The sequence below is a fragment of the Solanum tuberosum genome, unplaced genomic scaffold (assembly GCF_000226075.1).
Source record: "Solanum tuberosum cultivar DM 1-3 516 R44 unplaced genomic scaffold, SolTub_3.0 scf00225, whole genome shotgun sequence".
Classification (NCBI taxonomy): Eukaryota; Viridiplantae; Streptophyta; class Magnoliopsida; order Solanales; family Solanaceae; genus Solanum; species Solanum tuberosum.
Genome location: NW_006239149.1, coordinates 547,256 through 569,625, shown reverse-complemented (window position 1 = coordinate 569,625; position 22,370 = coordinate 547,256). Strand labels below are relative to the sequence as shown.

The 22,370-nt window shown below is 32.1% G+C and overlaps 3 protein-coding genes across 4 annotated transcripts in view; all 3 read right to left on the bottom strand.

The window, feature by feature from the left end:
- Positions 1 to 3,508, bottom strand: part of LOC102585180 (E3 ubiquitin-protein ligase MIEL1) — a 6,027-nt gene extending 2,519 nt beyond the window's left edge. Inside the window, exons 1-4 of one of the 2 annotated variants that reach the window (XM_006356566.2) lie at positions 1,534 to 3,508; positions 836 to 1,423; positions 510 to 597; positions 81 to 140 (exon numbers count right to left, since the gene is read on the bottom strand). In XM_006356566.2, the coding sequence (XP_006356628.1) occupies positions 81 to 140; positions 510 to 597; positions 836 to 1,026 (339 nt within the window). In that variant the 5' untranslated portion in view covers positions 1,027 to 1,423; positions 1,534 to 3,508. Of the gene's footprint in view, positions 1 to 80; positions 141 to 509; positions 598 to 835 lie in introns of both variants that reach the window. The other variant, XM_006356565.2, reaches the window with a different exon arrangement.
- A 6,234-nt stretch (positions 3,509 to 9,742) lies between these two features.
- Positions 9,743 to 16,746, bottom strand: LOC102584866 (50S ribosomal protein L17-like). The gene is made up of 6 exons (XM_006356564.2): positions 16,628 to 16,746; positions 16,485 to 16,539; positions 13,250 to 13,300; positions 10,729 to 10,820; positions 10,566 to 10,643; positions 9,743 to 10,395 (listed from the first exon to the last, which is right to left on the bottom strand). The coding sequence occupies exons 1-6, from the start codon at positions 16,681 to 16,683 to the stop codon at positions 10,245 to 10,247; spliced, it is 483 nt and encodes a 160-aa protein (XP_006356626.1). The 5' UTR covers positions 16,684 to 16,746; the 3' UTR covers positions 9,743 to 10,244.
- Positions 16,747 to 19,430: 2,684 nt separating this feature from the next.
- On the bottom strand, positions 19,431 to 20,889 carry LOC102584537 (uncharacterized). The gene is made up of 2 exons (XM_006356563.2): positions 20,575 to 20,889; positions 19,431 to 19,641 (listed from the first exon to the last, which is right to left on the bottom strand). Exons 1-2 carry the CDS (start codon positions 20,846 to 20,848, stop codon positions 19,583 to 19,585), a joined length of 333 nt encoding a protein of 110 aa, XP_006356625.1. The 5' UTR covers positions 20,849 to 20,889; the 3' UTR covers positions 19,431 to 19,582.
- Between the last annotated feature and the right edge of the window lie 1,481 nt (positions 20,890 to 22,370).

Below are 22,370 nucleotides of genomic sequence, written 5' to 3'. Positions count from 1 at the left end.
AAAAAAAGAAATAAATGGGTGGGGGGGGGGGGGGGGGGGGGAGTTATTTGCACAAAAATAGTTTAACCAGGGATTATTACCCTTTCCACCTTGTGACGAGGAATCTCATGTCGAAGTTTCTGGTCAACGTTGATATTGTTCTGTAAACAAGCAAATATGTTAGTAAAGTCTTAACCAACCAAAGATGGGAGATGAGTAATCTTTGGGGGCAAAATAAGAATCTTTGCTGATAAGGTAAAATCTAAATGACGCATAGCCACAATAAATGCTATGAGGTGTAAATCAAGGTGCCTTGCAATCAAAAGGTACAAGAAAACACTACATGACTTCAAACAATAATGCTCATGTCCCTGGATGCAGGTATTTTGTTATCTCAAATCTTACTGAGGTAGCATATTGTGCACCTCATTAACTACAGACATATTATACTTATTCGTAAGTGAATGGTCAATCATCAACTAGAATGTCTTATTGTCCAAATTCTGACTCCATCATACATCAGGACTTACCTTATATTCATTATGACAATGCCTGCAGTCAAACATCTCATTGCAGCATGGGGCTATAATGCGACATCTACGGCGATAGTGGGGACATCTGGAAAAGAACACACATCTGAGAATAATTGATAATCATAACATCCACTATGTATGAGGTTTAGACAAACATATATTGAGCACACACCTTCAATTTTATAACAGAGTTGGTGAGCACAGATCAACCAAGAATGATTGTACAAAATAGACATAAGTTAAATTGGTGAAGAAAGATCAACCAAGAATGATTGGACAAAATAGACTTAAGTTTACCGTCATGAATGAGACAGAGAACATACCCATATTCCAAGTATCCTCTGTCGAGGGCTTCAGTACAAGTGGATTTTTCTTCATGTGTAATATCCTCAGGCAAGTAGTCCCCACAGAAACTCTGAACCAGATCAGCATCATTCTCAGATGTTGTAACATTTTGTAAGTTTAAGGCCTCATAATGTGTCGTCCCTGAATGTTCAATCACTATGTCTCCCATTTAGCCTTATGGATCAATTTAACAACTAGAAGCCCTGCATTCAGGAAACAGTCAAGGGAAAAAATCCTAAACCTACAAAGGAATGACTACTTGGCCCTCCAAATGGGCAAAACACCTCAGACAATGTTGTGTTGTCGCACATGAACACCAATTGAAACCAGCAACAACAAATTCCAACAAAGCTTGACAGCTCCAATCAGCAAACTCCACCATGAGAATTCATCAAAACAAGTTGATCTACAAGAATCCACAAGTAGGTTCAAAAGGAACCCAAACTAGAACTATCGTGAAGCATTGAGGAGCTCCAAAGCGTCCAGCAGTAGATAATAATGATTGCACGATGATTTCATTCTTGGAGAACTCCATTTAAAGAGATACTGATGAAGGGAAGTCCAACCTAAGGTAAAAGCAATGGACAACAATCAAACCCGTCCTGACAGAAAAATACTGGGAAAAGTGCGAGACTGCAGAGATGATTTATTTGTTGTCCATCACAGACAACCCTACCTCTGTCTGAGATTCTGCACCATGTCACTTCAACAAGGGAATCTTACCCTGAAGAAGAATTTTATAAATTCCTACAATCTGTTAGTTGGATTATTTCATTGTCAGAAAGGAAAATCTTATCTGTTGGGTTACAACATCCAACTGATCCATACTCTCCAGTCTCCGGTGGTCATCTTTCTTTTTTCCTTTCTTTTTTGTTCACCTTTTCATCCTGAGGCTTATCTTTGTTAACGAAAGACTTCATCATCGCACATGCCTAGCATTTTACTAAAATTCACAAAAACTGAAGTTGCAAACAAAAAGCATCATGTGCCACGATATCTCATTTTTCTACAGTCCAGTGTCTACCTCTCATGCGAAAGTAGGTAAAATTTACAATCTTTCATTACCATCAGTCAAGAACAGCTACAACCACATATACCAGATGATCTCCTTCAGGAGCCCAAAATTAGATTGGTTGGAAGATAAAACATACCAGAAAACTTGGAAAGCAATCAAAACTCCAAATCCTAAGTCAGCCAACTAAAGGAAAAGTGAGAACTGCAAATACCAATAGCCTCAATGGATACCAGCATCAGAAGTTGAATGCAAAATAGAAAAAGGAAACAGAGTGATGAACAAACTGAACAGAAGATTGACATAGATGTCCAACGAGAAGGGCGCTATCACGACTGCTACTTCCATTTGATTGGAACACCAGCTTTGCAACTTCAGATTGACCAAATACATGCTTATAATTGCTTGTGTTTATAGTCTCCATCTTCATAAGCGAAAAGGGATAGGGCAGGAAAAAAGAAAAGTATTTGTTTATTCAAGATCTTTATTATTAGTTTTTTCTTTAAATTCGTCATCAACTTCTCACTGGAATTTTATTTGATAGCTGCAATTTACATACTGTCACAAAACATCGATATAGCTAAACCACCCACACACAAGTTCAAGGTACCCCATATCTTAAACCTGCGGGAGCTTATATATTTTTAACTATAATTTTTCAAGGCTAAGAGTAAAACTAGATAATTACATCAACTATCCTAAGCCCAAAGAATGCCAAATTAGTTGTCAATCGTTCCTAGAATATATTTTGCTGCCACTCACTCAATCAAAAGTGAAGGTCTCATGCAATCAATCAACCAACGTAAATGCCCCGAAACTGAGGATTATTTACACTCTATGAATCAAAAATTGCGGATAGGGTTAATAAAACCACAAAGCTCGAAAGCTCAGTGATATGAAGCAGCAATTCCACCAAGATGCATACGCTACATAACCATCTAATTCAACATAGATATTAGCAAGGCAAACCATTCGTAACACAACAGCACGCAAACCAATCATTCATGATCTCATGGCACAGAAACATAATCTCAACAGAGTCTCTTTCTCTTTCTTTTTTCCATAGCACAACAATCACAATTCTTATAGATTCCACAAAAAATGGAACCTAGACGAGAGCACAATCAATACAACACAAAGTCTACAAGCTCCACCAAAAGTATCTCTCCTCATACAAACAAAGGCAAATCCATTTTAATTGATCTAAGCAAACAAAACCTATAATTTCACCAACACAAACATTTCATAGACTTCGCAAAAGAGGATGAAATGCAACAAACAATAAATAAGGCAGTACGCGAAAAAGAAGAATAAGACGAAACACAGAGATCAGTAGATAGGCGCCATTATAGGTCTAATAATACTAGCAGGAAACTATATAATAGCGCAAAATTCATGTAATCTACATACCTATATAAGTAAATTCACTAGAAATGAGAAGAGCGAAAAACGGAATTAAGGAGCAAAATCAAAAGTGAATATAAAAGGAAGCTAACGCAGAACACTTTGAATAACGAACTTTCAACTCCGATCGTCGGTCACAACTTGCTCCGATCAGATTCTCCGACCTGCAAATGCTGAATAATGTATACAGATAAATGCACGCACAGAGAAAATGAAGGATTTTTTTGTGAGTAGGGTTCGAAGGTGAGTGCTTTTATAGGTGGGCGGGGAGGTTATCCAGAGAGTTCGAAAAAATTGAAAGGTGTGGGCAGATGACGTGGTGAATGAAATTTGTGAAAGCTGGGCATTCTTGTATCTTTTTCAAATGCTATTACTATTTCACCCCTATAAACTTATCAAAATATCTTTCCACTCTACACGTTTTGTTTTTTTTCTTCAAAATTTGAATCGAAAATTATTGCTTGGATAATTTGTCAAGAATTGAGGTGTTCAATTGAATTAAGATTTATTGAACTGTCTAAATGATATATTTTGAGAAGTTTTAGGGGATGATGTGTGTTCAAACTTATATTTTTTAGAGGATGTTGAGATGAATGCGTGGGTACACTAGGAGAGGTAGAATCAGGAACAAAGATATATGAGATAAGGTGGCCGTGGGAGTTAATGCGTGGATATATTAGTTTATTTGTTTCGTTTATTGTATTATTTGAGATTGTTGTGGTCTCTTTCCTTCATTATTTTTTGTATGATTACTTTAGTCAATGACCTATTAAAAACAATATTTATATTTTTACAAAATAAGAATGAGACTATATTACTTTTTTAAAAATTCTATTTATAATTACACTGATTATATTATTATTGTTGTGGTTAAGTAAAACTTAACATGGTGTATATATATATGGACATGGTTGGACCCACCCATACTGAAGAGGTGACAAGCGACACTCATTCGTTGAAAAATTACAGACGTCAAATTTTGATTCAGTAAATATATATTTAAGTATTGACACTAGTTAAAAGACTTAGTCTAGTGATTAAGGTATTGTGAAAAGTTCTTGAGGTTGTGTGTTCTACTCCTAATAGCCTCATAATTATCGACACCCCTTACTAACGATCCTAGATCCGCTGCTATTAACATGGATTAATGATTATGGAACAACTGGATACCTATGGGGAAAAAAGAAAGACTAGTTAATTTAGGCACGAGAAGACATACACGCAACCTGTTGAAAGTTGAAATTGTCCATGTTGACAGGTTTATAAATTGGATAAATTCAACTCGTAATTGGCCCTTGAATTTTTTATTTTTTATTTTTTAAACAGAAGTGTGAAAATATCTTGAATGGTGTGCAAGGCCGGTGCTAAAAATACACACTCGCATTATCCATTCGCCTATCCAAAAGTGTTCACAACATCAAAAATCCGTGAAATTGTATGAGTGAGATCTGAAGAGAATAAAATATACATAGATTTTTACTCTTATCTCATGGAAGCAGAGATGTCAATTCAAAAGTGTTCGCTTCGAGCAAATTGTGTTTTATGTATATTTATTTTATCAGTTTTAATTTGTATATATGACGATAATTGATTATAAATTATTTTTTTTTTCTAAGGATAATTGGTAATGCGTCAAATTGTTTCACGTAAAGGAAAGGGTGAGGTAACTTGTAGCATGACACCTATGTTGTTTATATGCGAAAGTAAAAAATATGGTTGGTCACCTCTTTTGTACTAGTCAATAATAATAGTAGTACAATAATTTAATTTATTTTTTAGATCGAATTATTGTTTCATGTTTTTTCTATATGAGCTTTAATTTCTTCCAATCCAAAAAGTATACGTATATCTTTTAATAGGGTCGAGATCCTCATAAAATACGTGTTAGAGAAATTATGTAAAATCTGCAAAACATATTATAATACTCTCTATGTCCTAATGCATGTGTCTTATTTTTATTTTTTTTACTTCTTTAAAAAAGAACGCATCTGGCTAAAATAAAATCTTCAATTCCAAAATTCTAACAAGTTTAATTAAAATTTAGAATGGTTCATTTTGCTTTTATTTTAAATATAAATATAAAAGTGGTACTTTTAGTATTTTAAGTTTTACAAAAAATTATTGTAAACAAATGAATAATTTTTATTTTAAAAATAAAAATAAAATCACCACATGGCTATCAGAAAATTCAATGACTACCAATCATGAAAAATTATGAATCCGTACGCAATAAAAAAAATGGAAACAATTGATATCAAAGTTCAAAAAAATTTAAAATCTAAAATATAATTATTATCTTCTAACTTTTAAATATTTTTTTCTACTTTAATATTATTTTAAAATATATTGAGTTGATGTTATAAAAATAAAAAAAGAAATAACAATAAATATAATTGTGATGTTGGCTTGGGCCCTAGTTTGGCACGGTTCAAATGCCACTAGTTATTATATCTTCTATCCTAATTTATGCGATATCGAATTTTTTTAATTAATTTTTCATTTTATATTTGATATATGTGTTAGAGCCTCAATAAAATCGCGATCACACACTGCATGAGTCTTTCTAGAAAAACATTCCTAATCGAATTTTCTCCATATATATCGTAACTCAAAATTATAACTTAAAGCAAAAAATTGTTCTGACATCGACCATCGTACCACGACTCACGTTAGCAACACCAATTCGATACTTCTTAGGATGAGGATGAGCTCTTTCTATGTGTCATTCATTATTTAGGGAGTAAATATTAGATGACACGTGTCAATATTAGGAAACATGTCTCCATCAATCTCACATCAAATTCAACACGATGTCTAGGATTACCATTCATTTATTTTATTTTGTTTTTGAAACAATATCATTTTTTTCCCCTTTAAATAATAAAGAGGATATAATCTTTGACGTTAGTTTAATTTAGGCTTATCTTTTTGAGAATGAAATGATTGAGTTTGATCTCCATTATTGGACTCCAAATATTTTAATTAATTTAAGATCCCTCAAAAGTAGGATGTCATCATCAAAACAATAATCTTGTTTCCCTTTTGAGTTTTGCAAATGGATAATTTAATCTCATTACTTGTAACTTGGTAAATTTACCGTCCAAGTTTCATAATTTATTTGGATTTGTTATAGAATTTAAAGAAATATAAGACAAAAGATGTAGATAAAGTATATAGAGTATAAGAATAAGCTTTTCCCCCATTTCTTTCAAATGTATTCAAGTGTTTTTCAAATCTTCAAATATGTATAATATTGATCCTCACGAATATTTATTAAAAATTATAGGGCTACATAAAGAAACATCAAAAGGTATTATAAATATGACATTAATTTTTGAAAATGTGTAAATGATTATTGAAGGATCCGGCTCCTTTTCATTTCTCTTTTCTCCATTTTCTCAAGTTCTAGCTTGGATTGGAGACACATGTCATAGTTTAGAATTAATGGTTGAGATCTAATTAATTAAAACAAAGTCCTAATCATAGTTATTTACTTCCATATATTTGCTTCTTAAATATTTTTACAATCCAAAAATTCTAGATTTACGTTATATTTTTTCTAAATATATTTAAAAGAACTTCTTTTTTTAATTACTTAAGTAATTTTTTTCTGTTTTTTTTTACTTTTTTCCCTAACGTTTACCATTTCTCAAATAATATTTGCCAAATAAAAAAATAGAAATTGTGACCTGAACTTTTTTTAAATTTTAGGAGTAAAATAAATTTTGTCACACAACTTTAAATTCTTTCTTGCTCCCTAAATGAAGTCCATATTGCTCTATAGACACTATAACTCTTAATACTCTATTAGAATAATAAAAACATTTAACTGTATTATAATTTTTTTCAAAAAAGTAAAAATATTTGGTAAAATTTTTTAATATGTATGCAGGGTAGTAAAGAAAAGTTTTTAATCTATTTAGGGAAAATATAATATATTGCAAATATATGTAAGTAAATAACTATGGTTAGGACTTTGTTTTAATTAATTAGATCTCAACCATTAATTCTAAACTATGACATGTGTCTCCAATCCAAGCTAGAACTTGGAGAAAATGGAGAGGAGCCGGATGTGTGATGAGAAGGTGGTGTAGGGGTGAGTATTACTACATAGTATAATATAATTAAGAGTACAGTGAAGATTACACTTGGTGCACATTCAGAATAATATATTTTATAACTCCCTCTTTGATGTCCATAGATCATGTGACTCGTTAAAATTCACTAGAAAATTTTTAGTAAAAACAAAAAAAAAGAGTATACATATCGTGAAATATTCATGGTTTATTGCCTCGTTAAAAATCTAGGTAGAAAAATTCAGTGAAAGAAAACATTTGCTAAAGAAAAAGAGTACCATGTATATTTTACCCCTAATGAAAACATCACTTTATATTTTAAAAACGACAAATTTAAAACTATAAATGACAAGTTTCATTTTAGTATAACTTCTCAAATATTAAAATCGACAATACCTTAGTAAAATATTTCATAAATTATCATGCAAGTAACCTTGCCTTCAACATTATTGATTCGTTTCGAATAAAAAACACATATTTTTTTTTATATTGAGTTACTTGCTTTAGAAGTTGTTAATATCTTGACTGGACTTGAGCAAAATATTAATAACCAATTGCTTTGTAGAACAATTTTCTTGCAATCAAACGTCTTATATATCAAATAATTTTTCTATATTTACATAACCAATAATTTCTTGACAATATTGTTACAAATAATAAATTTAAAACATATATGATTTTATTCAAATAACTTAACGTAAATTAATTTCTGAACAAATACTGAGTTGGACGAGCTCTACATGACGCAATTTCACGTGAGCAGGACAAGTGATGCTGCTGGGTTGTTGTACGGATGTACTGGTTTGTCGAAGAATATTGAGCAAGACAACGAAGCCTTTTAGTTCATATAAAGATATTCTTATTTATAATATTAAGAAACTCTTAAAATTAATAAGATGTTAGTATTTCTTCAATACATTACATTAGATATTATTGTGAAAATTTTATTTATTAATATAAAGATTTAAATAATTTAGTTTAAAATAATAAAAAAAAGTCTATTAAAAATTAGGTAATATTTTTTCTTAATCTTAAATATTATTTTAGAGAAAATAAAATCACAAAAGTTATCCTCAAAATTTGAGGCCTAACATTTATTAGCCTTATCCATGCGTCACCCCGAATCTAGTGTCGTAGAAGGCATCACATACCCATATCACGAGTCCTTGAGAGTCTCTAAGCAACATAAAAAAGATAATTTTCTTATTACTTCATATCTTTAAAAAAAATCAAACAAATTTATAGTAATCAAGATAGTTGAAAAGTATTAAATTTAATAGTATTTGTGCATGCACTTCATTCAATCTTGCTAGCTACCTTTGATAAATCACCTTATCACGTGACTTCGTAAGAATATGTTCCCTATTCGGATTGAATGGAATATTTTATCTTCTTGAATAAATCAATTTAATGACCTAGGTAAAGTTTGGATAATATTTGGAAGGGAAAAAAAGAGTTCGGATAATATACGTATTTTACTTTATTATGGTTGTCCTAGTCTTCTAGATCCAACTATTTATTTATTTTTAGATAAAAATACTTTTTCAATATACTTTTACTTGTTTATTATATTAAAGAATAATTTTTATTTGTCCATTTTACCATATCAAGAAAAAACAAATTTGATTTTTCTTGTTTTACTCTTAACATTAACTATTGATTCTGAATTATTTCATATCCAATTAAACTATACATCAATTAATATGAATATTATGAATAAGTAAAAATGGATAGAGAAAGTATGATCTTGGATTCATCCTCACGTTGATACTAGTCTTGAAAACATTTGAATTAGAAAAAAAAACTCTTAAAAATTAGATTGAGGATTGAATAAAAATTCATTTCATTGACAGAAGTGATAGCTGTCTTTAAAGTGACAGAATCACCGACAAGAATTATAGTAGAGCGGTAAGTACTTATTCATCTTTAATTAAAAATTTCTAGTTCAAGTCCCACTAAATACAGAGTTATCTTTGTTAAAGAAGATTTTACCGAACAGTCAGGCTAATATACTAATATCGAACAAAAAAATGAATAGAATCATAATAGATATAAATAAGTGGGTACTACAATATTAAGTTGTTTGTGCTTATCAATTATCTTATTTGTTTCTTTGCATCACACATTTTCAACAACTGGTAACTAATTAACTTAAGACTATGGTTTAACTGAAAAATGACACCCCACTTGTACCTAGAACTAAATTAGGATTTATAAACCATCCTAATGTAGCATTTCACCAAGGACAGAAAAAATTAGTAAATCTTGATTATCCTTGGGTAACAAAGCTGATAAATAAAACATGAATAAGAGCAAGAGTAAATAATTCCCAACCTCTAATACAAGGAAATATTCTTCTGCCTTGGATAGACAATTCAATATTAAGGCAGTTATTTTTCATGAAAATATATTTTCATAGAAAGTCTTTTACTAGAAAAGGATTACATAATTAAAACAAAAATAAATAATCATCCCACAAGAACTTCATTCACAGATTTCCCACACAAACCTCTCGTCGATCAACCATGTTGAAAGGTTATCAAGGAGCCTGGTACCGGCCTCAAAAAGAGTATGACTTGACCGCGATAGTAGCGTACATAGAATTTTATGCAAAGAGTGTCCGCTGGGTGATGCATGGGGTTTCTAAAACACAAGTCAAAAAACTTCTGGACGACTCATATGTATTGATCAACTAGAGTACAAGGCAGGGTGGAAAACACAGAAGCTTAAAACCAGTTAAATTTATCACCCACCACGCCTAGTACTGTTGAATGAAACATTATTTTCATTGCACCTACATGTAGGCCTCCAAATATGTAAAACACAGATATATCATTACGAATTGAAAAGACAAAACAATCATCTAGAATGTACTTCCCAGAAAAAAAACTCATACTAACTATCAGAGTCACAGATTTTCTCCTCCTTAGGTGGTGCAAACTGCCGGCTAAGCCGAGATCTTGTCCAGGGATCCATGGCTGGTCTCTGTGGAGGTTGAGGATTTGGTGGTTTGGATTGTCTAAGTTCATTTTCTCTATCAATAAACCTGTCAAAACAACACAAAACTGGTCAGACATCGACCTATTATAGCCATCCCTTCACTGTCTTTTGAACCAGCATACTATTTTTTGTGTTAATAAGTACCGAAATCATCTGGAAGCCATTTCTAAGTATCTTCCAGCAAAGATTATGCATCCGTTTAAGTGAAAATCTTACTCTATATAGGCCATTGGTGCAGCATCACCTACTCGAATGCGAGTTCGGAGCATTCTCGTGTATCCACCAGCTCTATCTCTGTAACATATGAATTTTAAGATATTGAAAACCATAATCCTATATTTCAAAAAATAGAGTAGAAAGTTGATGGTCTGGGGTTTACTTGTATCTGTAGGCCAATTCAGTGAAGAGCTTATGAATGACATCATCCCCACGCACAAAGGCAGCTGCCTGTCTTGCAGCACATAGAGTTCCCTGCAATAGTTCAAAAGGTGCCAAAATATAAACAAGTCAAAAAACATTGCTCCTAAATGAGGACAATTACTCAGAGAACAAATGAGAGAAAACAGAGCAAATAACTGTCGGTATTTATCAGAAAAGTTATTATTTATTACTCCTATTATTATTATTAAGTATGTACGTATTTATAATAACTATGTTTTGATAACCGAAAAATCCCCGAAGCCACACAATTCAACACTAAGTGGATAATGAACCTGCTAGCCTTCTCCATTTAAATACCAAGCATTTATTTGCGGAAATATTTGAACTAGTGACGTGCACTTCAGATTCCATCTCAATCTCATTTTTTTGTTTTTTTCAGATGAGAAATGCACAAGGTATTCTGTTTTTGGTTGTCATTGAAGCGAGATTTTGAAACAAGAAACATGAGAAAAAGTTAGATAGCCTCAAGAGTATTTTCTAACTCGGGTCACAAAAGAAACCAACAACGCCAAGGTCAATCAGCTTAAGCTCCAACCAACACTACTACAATTCTACAACCAAGAAAGTGATTTAACAGTCCTTTCAGTTATATAGTATTCCACGTTAAGACAGTCCTTGTTAATGTTAAAGTAAAAGTAATTAATCCAAGTTGAGACAACCCTAAGAGGCTACAATGTTTCACCCAGTTCTTTAAATTCCAGCCTTTGTGATTTTACTCCATCGAACCAAAACCAAATAAAGAATCTTACTACCCATTACATGTTACTCAAGGTGAAAACCACTATGCTTTTGTGTACACAAATTGTTCTCATTAGTAACAGCATCTCCTTTGGTTGACTACTTTTTAAGATTGGCATTTTGGACAAGAATTCCCTGGTACTGTCCTATTCTCCCTTATCTTCCTCATATTTTGGGATAACTTCCGTATCTTCCTCATTAATTCTACTGTACTCCCATTTTCTATACATGGACAAAAATTTACTTATCTTCTTAACCAGTTTATATAAGGTGTAGATTATCAGTGAGCACATGAAGTTTTTATCCGAGGAAGTGGTGTTCATTGCCATGAAAAAGTCGGTGGCAATGAACACCACTTCCTCTCATATAAGCTTCGTGTGCTCACTGGTAATCTGCATCTTATATAAACTGGTTAAGACAACTTCATAAAACCATTGAGCAAACCCCAAAACTTAAGTTTCCATTTGTCCTGATTCAAACTGAATCCTCTGGAAAAATACTGAAAATTTGGGACCAAAACAGAACTTTCTTCAAAGGAAATCAACCTTACAGCAGAACTCTCCATCTCTTCCCTACATGACTCGAAACACTGCCACCATCTTTCACTAAGAATGTCAATATATCAGTAGGAATAGGTCCACATTCAAAAAGCCTCTGCACATATATCCCAATCTGTTAGCAAAGTCCCATGCACAAAAGATCAAGGGGGGCCCACATTAGATTAATTTATGATCCCCTGTTGTCTTCAATCCCGTGCACCCTGTGTTGAAGGACCATCAACCAAGCAGCAAAAAAGACACACTCCCACTTCCTTCCTACAAAGCTTGCTCAGCTTCTACCTTGAGGGAAACCTGAGAATTAGCAAGGCATCCCCTATTGAAATGCATAAAATCCCACCACGTTATTGCACTCACTTGGGTTACAAGCACTAGTTACTAAACTCAGCACAGCGAGGCATCACCTAACTTGGACACCTTCAGTCGGGTCGCTCTCTTCAAGACCTCACCACCAATCTGAGATCAAATCTATTGACCCTGCCCATTAATGAAATTAGCGGACCAAGCAATACTCCAAATATGCCAGTTTTCTTTCTACATCATCTCTTGACACTATAATCAAGCTTGCTACTCCCACCACAAATCATGGCACCCACCAGTGAGGGACAGAGATGGCTACCTTGCTACCTCATCATCAATGGAAATAAATACAATCAATTTACCTTTCATTTTTCCATAAGTATGCTTAAATTACTCAGTAAATCAGTTCTACTCTAGATCCCTCAGACTAAGCGGTTTCTAACAGAGAAAAACTGTTAACAGCTTCTGCACAGAAGATACTGCAGACTCAAAATCATAGAGAGAAAGCAAATGTTCTCTCTAAAACTAGCTGTGAAGCTCGACTATTAATTTCATAGAACAAATGACATCGTTAAGACACTTCTAGTGGAAGGTTGTGATGAAATTTTAGATAAAGAATCTATCAAATAAAAAATCTATGTACATAAACATTACTGATTAATTGACATTTTCTTGCAGTATATTCCTATTTCACTTTTCAACGAAGTCATGATATGCATTTCAAGGATGAACGAAACCAAAACAACATACTAACATTCTTGAGACTTAAACGACATATTAGCATTCTTTACACACCAAAAAACTTCAGAAATCAATTATAAGAAAAAATACTTAGAAATGTCAATCTTCCATCCATATTTGTACCTCCTTTCCAAACTGAACCATATTGTCGGCCAACCTTCTGACTTCCTTTGCCTGCATTCATATAAGAAAAACAGATAAATAAATTATCCCAAATACACAGTGAATCTAGCAGCTTGCCAAAATGAAATTCTAAATGCTTTTAAAATGTTTTTGTTACTTCTGAGAAAAAATTTAAGGTGTGTTCGGTACTAAAGAAAATGTTTTCCATGGAAAAGGTTTTCTTTGAAAAGGTTTTCTAGAAAAATAAGAGGGTTTCTTACTTATTTTCTTGTGTTCGCCTGTTCGATATGTATGCAAAAAAATCTTATCCTAAAAATCATTTATATATAATCTAGACATATACTATGAAAGGTGAGGGTTGGATGGTGGGGATGGGGGCTACATGGGGTGGGGGTGAAGATGAGGTGGTTGGGGAGGACACAATCCATGTGGAATGCCATTTGTAAACTTGTTTTCCCTACTTCTATTAAGGAAACCATTTTCCTCATTAACTTTCCTAGAGAAAATATTTTCCTTAAATTTTACCAGCCAAAAAAGAAAAAATTGAAAACCTTTACAGAATGTTTTTCTCCATAACGAACACACCCCTAATGTATGAATAACCCAAGATATACTTCAAGGAAGCATTAAACTTCAGAAGGATTTATCTTATTCCTTAAGTGTGTGTTTCATGGCCTACTGACTTCCTCTTAAAGATGGTAGCATAAACGATAAATATTCACTTTTACTGTAGATTTTAATTCTTTTGATTGCATACTATGATTTGTGTCTATAGTTATTATTTGTGCCTTTCTTCAGTTAAGCTTGCATGTTATTCATGGTTTGAGCTTAAAGCTCCCAAGAGACCTTTTTTCTTTACGCTTTTCAGTTTTGATAACACTGGGACAAGATCCTCACAAGTATATAAGAAACATAGGAGAACTCAAACAAGGAGTCACATGCAATCACAAACATCATTCCTCTCGAGATCATTTAATGCTGTCTTAAAAAGCAATCAAAATTGTCATGCTGAAGATGTTTGAGAATCTCAAATAAGAGAATAAATTTTGTTTTTCTACAAGGAAATTTTTGAAAAATTAGAAGTGGATATACAATCTTAAAAATGTAGACGAAAAACATAAAGCAGTAAGTAGTCAGTGACCATCTTTAACTATAGTTGATTCCACTATCTCCTAAACATGCTAATGCTGACACCATATCTTTGTCCTAAAACACTCTATCAATCCAATCAAGCCAAATACATCAGAGTTTCAAGCATAGAACATATCCACAAACATTACCTTCTATAGTTTTATCATACCACAAAGGTAGAAACAAGTACAGAACTCACTCAAACTATGACACAAACTTGTCTCATCATTATAAATAGCCACAACAATGCCCTAGCAGAAAGGCAATCCACGACATATATGTATCGGACTCCTGCTATGTACGCACATATAGACCAGTTAAGCCTGATATCCTCATTCGATGTATATAGTGCAGCAAGTGCCAAGCGTGAAGTGTACCATGGACAACAATCATGGCAAATCTTTCATTTTAGGAACGTCCACTTTCCCAACAAAAAGACCGGAGTAACAAAAACCTGTGATGCTATGGATAACACAGCAAATACCAGAAAAAGGAATATCTCTTATGAAACCCTCTGAAAACCAAACACGTTCATAAACACCAATTCAAGGATTGAGGTGAAGTAGTCTATTCCCATATCTTGCATCCTAAACATCTAATGAGGAGCGAATATCCTTGATTTTGATCATAACAGAACAACCTTTTTGCTAATAAGAAGAAGACTAATAGACGCCAAGATCCAAACTGCAGAACCAAATCACAACTTACAAATGGTCTTTCCATATGTTATGAATCCCATTACAAAGAAAATAATGCAACAGACGCTAAATTTTCTCCACCACCAATTTCGGGAAACTGAAGAAAATACATAAGTAAACAAAGCACTAAAAATGTTCACCACGAGATGCCAAAAGGTGATACAGGAAGGGCTACGGAATACTCCACAAAGGCATTCCAATATACAGAAAGGGGAACACAAGATAGAAAACCCATCCATGTCCCCTGGGCTTAGTTCAAGTGGCAAAGGTTGAGGGACTTGTGACTTAGGTCACAGGTTCGAGCCATGCGCCATGTGAACTAAGACTGGTTTAAGTGGATGGTGCATGCTAAATTCAGAAGCAAGGCTCTGCAAGTCTATATAATCAATGAACAACAACTGCAGGAGATAAAACTCCCGAGATAATTGAAGAGGGAATTCAGAGGAGAGAATATTATTGCAATCACGCCTTCAACATTTACACAGAGGGATCCTTTTATCCTTTTCCCACAAGGATTCTAACAGTCTAACAAACTAACAGAATTTCGGAAGTGACTAAAGAATTCAATAAACTGCCCTTGATTAGCCTAATCATTTGTAACTAACTAACTAACTTCTTAGCGCAATTGTGTATATAACAGTGGAGAAGAGTAGAAGGTCGGGCCAATCATCCCCAAGTTCCGAATACTGCAGTAGACCCAAGGATTGCCCCCAAACAGATTTCTTAAACATTAAAAAAAAGATTGAGAACCCAGCCATAGAAGTGGATGTTTTGATTCTATAACTATCAATATGATCCATGGCTAAAAGTCCCATCCATATTTATTTCAACAGAGAGCCAATGGCTAATACAATAAGAAGGTTTAAAAGATTAACAACGTGTAATTGTTTCAAACAAAAGAAAGGAATTAGCTACATCAAATGATTAAACATTAGATCATGACTACCTAGTCCAAAGCTAGCAATCAAACAACTATCTCCCCTCTCTAACAACCTACATTATCCATCACAATCATGGTTGTTGATATATGAAATTTACAACATCCAACTGGTACTAATTAACACCGTGGAGGAAACTTACCAACTGTGCAGCCTAGAAATATGGATACAGGAAGGAACAGTTACCCAAAACGCCCATTTGTGTGACTTAATGTACATAGTACACCATTTAGTTCTTTCATACTAGCTACACTAGCATTGTGTATTATCAATGAAATCTAATAAAAAATAAATCCCTGCAACACAACATATTTACAAATTCCTTTTAATACGCATATCAAACATTCCTTATGACTTAACCAGCTAATCAAACAATAGCAAACACAGATCTTTGCAGAAAAAAAAAACAACACCATACAAATCCGTAATTATGAAACTGCAAATGTAAGTATACAAAGCCACTATTACCTTAGCAACGGTGGTTTCAATCCGTTCGTGCTTCACTAATTGTGACACCAATGTCCTACAACAAACACATTCGAAATCATATAAACTTATCGAAGAAACACAAAGAGTACATAGAGGCGAGTAATTATGAAGAAAAGAGGAACCTGAGCATGGACATCCGATGTCCCGTCGGACGATTCAATTTCCTGAATTTGGTCATTTTGGGTCACCGGAGAAACGGGAAATAGGAGAGAAGGGGGAAATGGAGAAGAATACTGAAGAGTGTAAAACCCTGATTTTAGAGGTTTTAGCGGAGGATCCATAACCCGTTTTGATTTCGAATCGGTTAGTAAAAGCCCAATTTAGTTTTGGTCCATTACTTGAGTAGAAATGTCACAAGGTAGCCACTTTAGGACCCTTATTTAAGTTCTATTCATTATTTGCAGGTTTGGGCACATTTGAGAATTTGGGTCAACCCAAAATCCAAATAGAACTACGAACTTTTTCAATAGGAAAAATTAATCGGGTGGGTATTTTTTAATAAATAATTACTGATTTTAGTGATATGTTTATTTATTATTATTTATAGCAATATTATGATACATCTATACTATGTATTAAAAGTGCATTATGCATGCAATATAGATGCATTATAAGTGTTTTAAAATATATTATGCTTGTTTGGTAAGAAATTGACACAGTGTATTAAAGTGTGATAAATGTATTATTCATCAATAAATTTTGTATTATGTGTGCTTTATAAAATGTTTTATATAATATGTATTAAAATTGTATTATAGATATATTATAAGTGTCCAATGAAAACAATTTTTATTGCTATATATGATAAATATTTTCTTATTATAGAACACCTATGAAAGTTTCCCTTTTCAATATTTTGTTTGAATTTTTGGATTTTGGATTTTATTTTTAAAATTTATAAATTTTCAATTGGATATAGGATTTAGTACTACAAATTTTTGGATATTCGAAAATGTGAAATTTTATACCTTATATTCAATTAACACTATTCATTTCATAAGTATCCAATTTGCAAAGGTACAATAGATTTGTGCCCAACCCATATCATATCTAATGTTATTATCATGTTTTTTTTTTTGGTGAGGTGTGACTAGATAAAAAAGTAAATTGTTTGGTAGGATTTATAAGAATACGGTAAAATAGAGTGTATTGATAATGCATTATTATTAATACTTGTATTAGTTATGCTTGCATTAATTATGCAGAGATTATTTTTTATGCATTGTTAAGTTTAATGTATTAAAAATAACATGCATTGTTTTAAAAAAAAATTATTTACAGAGATATCTTTTACAAATATGGCAGAAAAGATATTTTTTATAAAAAAAATTGAGTAACAATTAGGTCTTGAACCATGCTAATGCATGCATTAATTTAATTCCCTCCATTACTCATAAAATATGTCTTAGATTTCACTCCCTCCTCCTATTTTATTATGCCTTGATTTTTTTCACGCTCATTAAGAAAATAATAAATACAAGACATAGTTATTAAGTTACTTTAATTTAATAATGGTAAATTGATTTCTTTCTCTTAAATATTCTACATATTTATTTAATGTTAAGAATACAGTTAAAAATAATTATCAACTTAATCTTGAATATATAAAGTAATAATTATTTTGAGATTTTTTTAGCTAAAACATTAGTTAAAATGGAACGAAGGGAATATAAATTGTGAGCTATTTAATATACAGAAAATAGGCTAAAGTAGGTGGAATGTCTCTTGACTATATTGTAGTTTTGTGGAATAGGATGTTGCCTATATTGCCCATTTTTTGGGAAAAGTTTTAACATCTTTACTTAACTTTGTCGGACAAAATAATTAGAAGAAAAAAAGAGAGACAAATTAATTAGGAAAATAATAAGAAGAGAGACAATAGCTATTGCTCACCTTTTAAACAACAAAATCTAACCTACAAAACACAACTTTAATTTATACTTCCTCTTTTAGCATCAAAATCTAACACACAAAACACAACTTATTAATATAAGGAGACTAATTTGGTAGCTGATGGTTTAGTCAATTTAATCTTTAATATATATTCTTGCTTCGAACAACTTGACTTTTAATTTGTTACTATTAAAATTAGGAAATTTCACAATCATTGCTCAGCTTTCAGACCAAAATTCAATAATTCAACAGTTCTATTAGGCATAATACATAAAAATGACCTTTAACTTGGCGTAAGCTGGCAGCTATGACCTTTAACTTTGGGTGTGCACAAGTAGACACTTAAACTTGTATAAAATTGAACAAATAGACACATTCGTCCTACATGGCACCCTACATGGCAATTTCATGTCCTACATGACATCCTATGTGTATTATGCCATGTAGGACAAACGTGTCTACTTGTTCAATTTTATACAAGTTTAAGTGTCTACTTGTGCACATTCAAAGTTGGAGGACATAGTTGTCCGCTAAAGCCAAGTTAATGGTCATGTTTATGTATTATGCCGTTCTATTATCCTACTATAATAAATGTGATCCTAAATCATTTAAATTTTAAAGAATTAATTTAAAGAAAATTAATTGAAGTCCTGACTACTAAGGTCAAGTGGAACGAGGAGTATCTAGTCCACTTTCGAAGTACATCTAAACTATTACTCTATGTTTTTACTTATTTAACGATCAAAAAATGCATTTAAACTATCATAATTATTCATTATTTCATTTACCAGCCTAAACTATTAAAATACACCTTGATGTTGATTATCGAATGAGAACACTATTTGGCCAACGGATCAATTTGAGTTAATGAAGACCTAGTTCTAATTCTAATTAATGATGAATGACCATTAAATTAACTCTCTCAACCCTAAACCTACCATGCACATTAAAATCATTAAATGTCATTGGATCAACCAAGTTTAATTTGTTATTGTATTTATTTCACTAAAATTTTATAACAAAGTACACAAGGGAAGAAACAAAATACAGCTATCAAATTTTTCAGTTACACACCGAATGGAAAACAAAACAACAAAGAACCATTTATTTATTTGTTAAGTAAATAAGTACTAAAAGATAAAATACAAAATTAAAGAGAGTTGTGGAAATAAATATTTCTAAGCTTAAACCCTACAAATACTTCCACAACTGCCATAACATGCATCCAGATCTGCACCAGCATCTGCCAAATCAAAAATTAAATTTTCAATGATTGTACTATATTTGATTTTTTAACAAAAAAATGCAATACAAATTAAAAGAAAGACAAGGTTATTAAAAAGGGGGCTCCATGTCTTTAATTTTCACCCTCATTTAATTTCTATATGTTGCTTTCAAATGGTCATAATCAAGTTATAAACATAATGTTAAATTTCACAAACAATGTTATAAATTTCCCACATGTTCTTTCTTTTTCACTAATTAAACATTATTCTTCACATTAAGAAATGGTCCATTTAGACTATAACAACATTACTATTTGAAAAATAGACTAAATACAAATTCAAAAGTGTCCATTAGACAATCGACCCATAATCAATGTGAGACTCTTCAACATCCTTGCATGCATGCATTCTTGGATGTGAATATTAAATAAGAGGTACAACATTAGACAAATAAAAAATAAGGATATAACGATTAACTATACACGTACAAAGAAAATAAAACTTGAGCTTAACTCATCCTAAATAATAGACAATGACATAAGGTATAAAAATGATCCAAAATCATATAATTAGACAACAATTCATACTGTGGAGTTAAAAGATTTTTGTACTAAAAGAGTTCAAAATATAAAGAAATAAAGACAGAAAAAAACTAAAGGGAGTTCAACATTACTATATCTACATAAAATGAACATTCAAACCTTCCTAGTTCCGCCGTTACTAACAAACATGCAAAGTCTAACACAACATGCAAAAAAGGTGAATTATAATGATCATGGTGGGGATGGGGGTGGGGGTGGTATGTACCGGACCCTCCATCCGAGCCCTAGGAATAGAGAACCGTTCACCTTCAAAGTGCGACTTTTCAAACACAATTTTGGGCCTTAAAATGGACTGTATCGAACACCAGATAGAAAATCAAAGAGGAGAAAAAAGATAAATATGTATACCAAAGCGAATAGGAACACATAGCTCCAAGGAGCATCCAATGGTGCAATAATCCCGGTATTCAGAAGCAGAAGTTGGAATACACTTGCTTAGACACTTGACATAACAAGGATCATTTCCTGAAGGTATTCTTGATTTCATAGTCAATAATATACATTTATTGTAACATCCACCCCAACAAGCATATGGACTATCTCCATTAACAATATACATTTCATTTCCTACTACAAACAACACTATCAAAACACTAACAAAAATGCTAGTAATTCTTTCCATTGACACTTGGAATATTCTTTAGTTTACTCTATCTCTTTTTCTTTTTCTTAATTGTGAGGTTATGATTGGGAGAGGTGTAGTATATATGTATACTACTATAGATGAAAAGTCCCAACTAATTTGGGGACTATTTATTCATGGTGTATTTAATTGTTGCATGGCCTCTTGCATTTAATTTCCATTTTCATTGGGAACCAACTTTTGGACACACGAAGGTTCATGACGATACTCATTCCGTCCACTTAGTTTCTAATTTATCCTTATTATTTATTATAGTCATTTCTCAAAAAACTTTTGATGAATTTATTATATTTAAAGAATAATATATAGTAAAACTGTCATTTTAGGCATAATGCATAAACATATGACTTGGCTTGAGCTGACATTTAATGTCCTCCAACTTTGAAAATGCACATATCGACACTTAATTTATATAAAGTTGAACAACTGCAGGCCGTCTCAACAAGTTTGGAGATAACTATTTTTATTTTTTTATTTTTTTTGGCACTGAAGGTTCATAATGATAATCCTCTATTTACTTTTACTTATCTATTATATTAAAAATAATCTTTCATTTTTATTTCGTTATTTAGAAAATCAAGAGATAATTTAATTGTTTGGTATATAGCTGGTTTGGAGGTGAGTTATGCAAGTATTGAATCTCACATTAATAATATCATGTTTGATAGTTAATTATGAGGTAAATTATTCATGTATGAAATTAATATGGTGTTTGGTTTGTAATTTAGAAATCTGCATAACTAATATATGTATAATGAGGGAATGTATGTATTATTTTATGTAGGATATAAAAGTGGAATACCTAATACATGAATACCTTAACTCTGTGTAACTAATATTTACATAAGATAATACATAGATTCACTCATAACTAATTCATTCATTACTAACATCTGCATAATTCTAACCAGCTACCTAACAACCCCCGTTCATTATGCCCTTTAATTATTATTAATTATAGTCATTTCTCAAAACATCAGCATACTTATTATAAAAGTATGATAAAGTTAATACGATGAACAAATAAAAATAGACAGAGAATGAAGTGTTATAAACCATGAAAACCTCAAGCTCATGCATACAATTCCATGAGAAATTTATTATTTCAAGTACAATAGTAGTTGCACTATTCTTTTGTTAGGACCAGCCCCTACTTGTTTTTACACATCATGTTTCACCTAAAATTTCATGCAACCTTATATACCTATCCCCACTTCGATCCCTACCTCATAAAATTTCTTATTCCCCTACTGGCGTCCGATCGGAAATTTGGTTCGTCGATAAGGACTTTTGATGAAAAAATCGTTAACTGTATACTAACGAGCCAAATTTCAACAAATCTCATCGATCGAATATTAGTGATATTTTGATAGCATGTTTAGAGTTGTTAACAATTGTAAATTGAATTTATTGTACTTCGAAATTCAATGAGATGAGAGTACATTATGCATTTAAAATTTAAATATCTATCAAAAATATTAGATTCAGTTTAAGCCCAAGG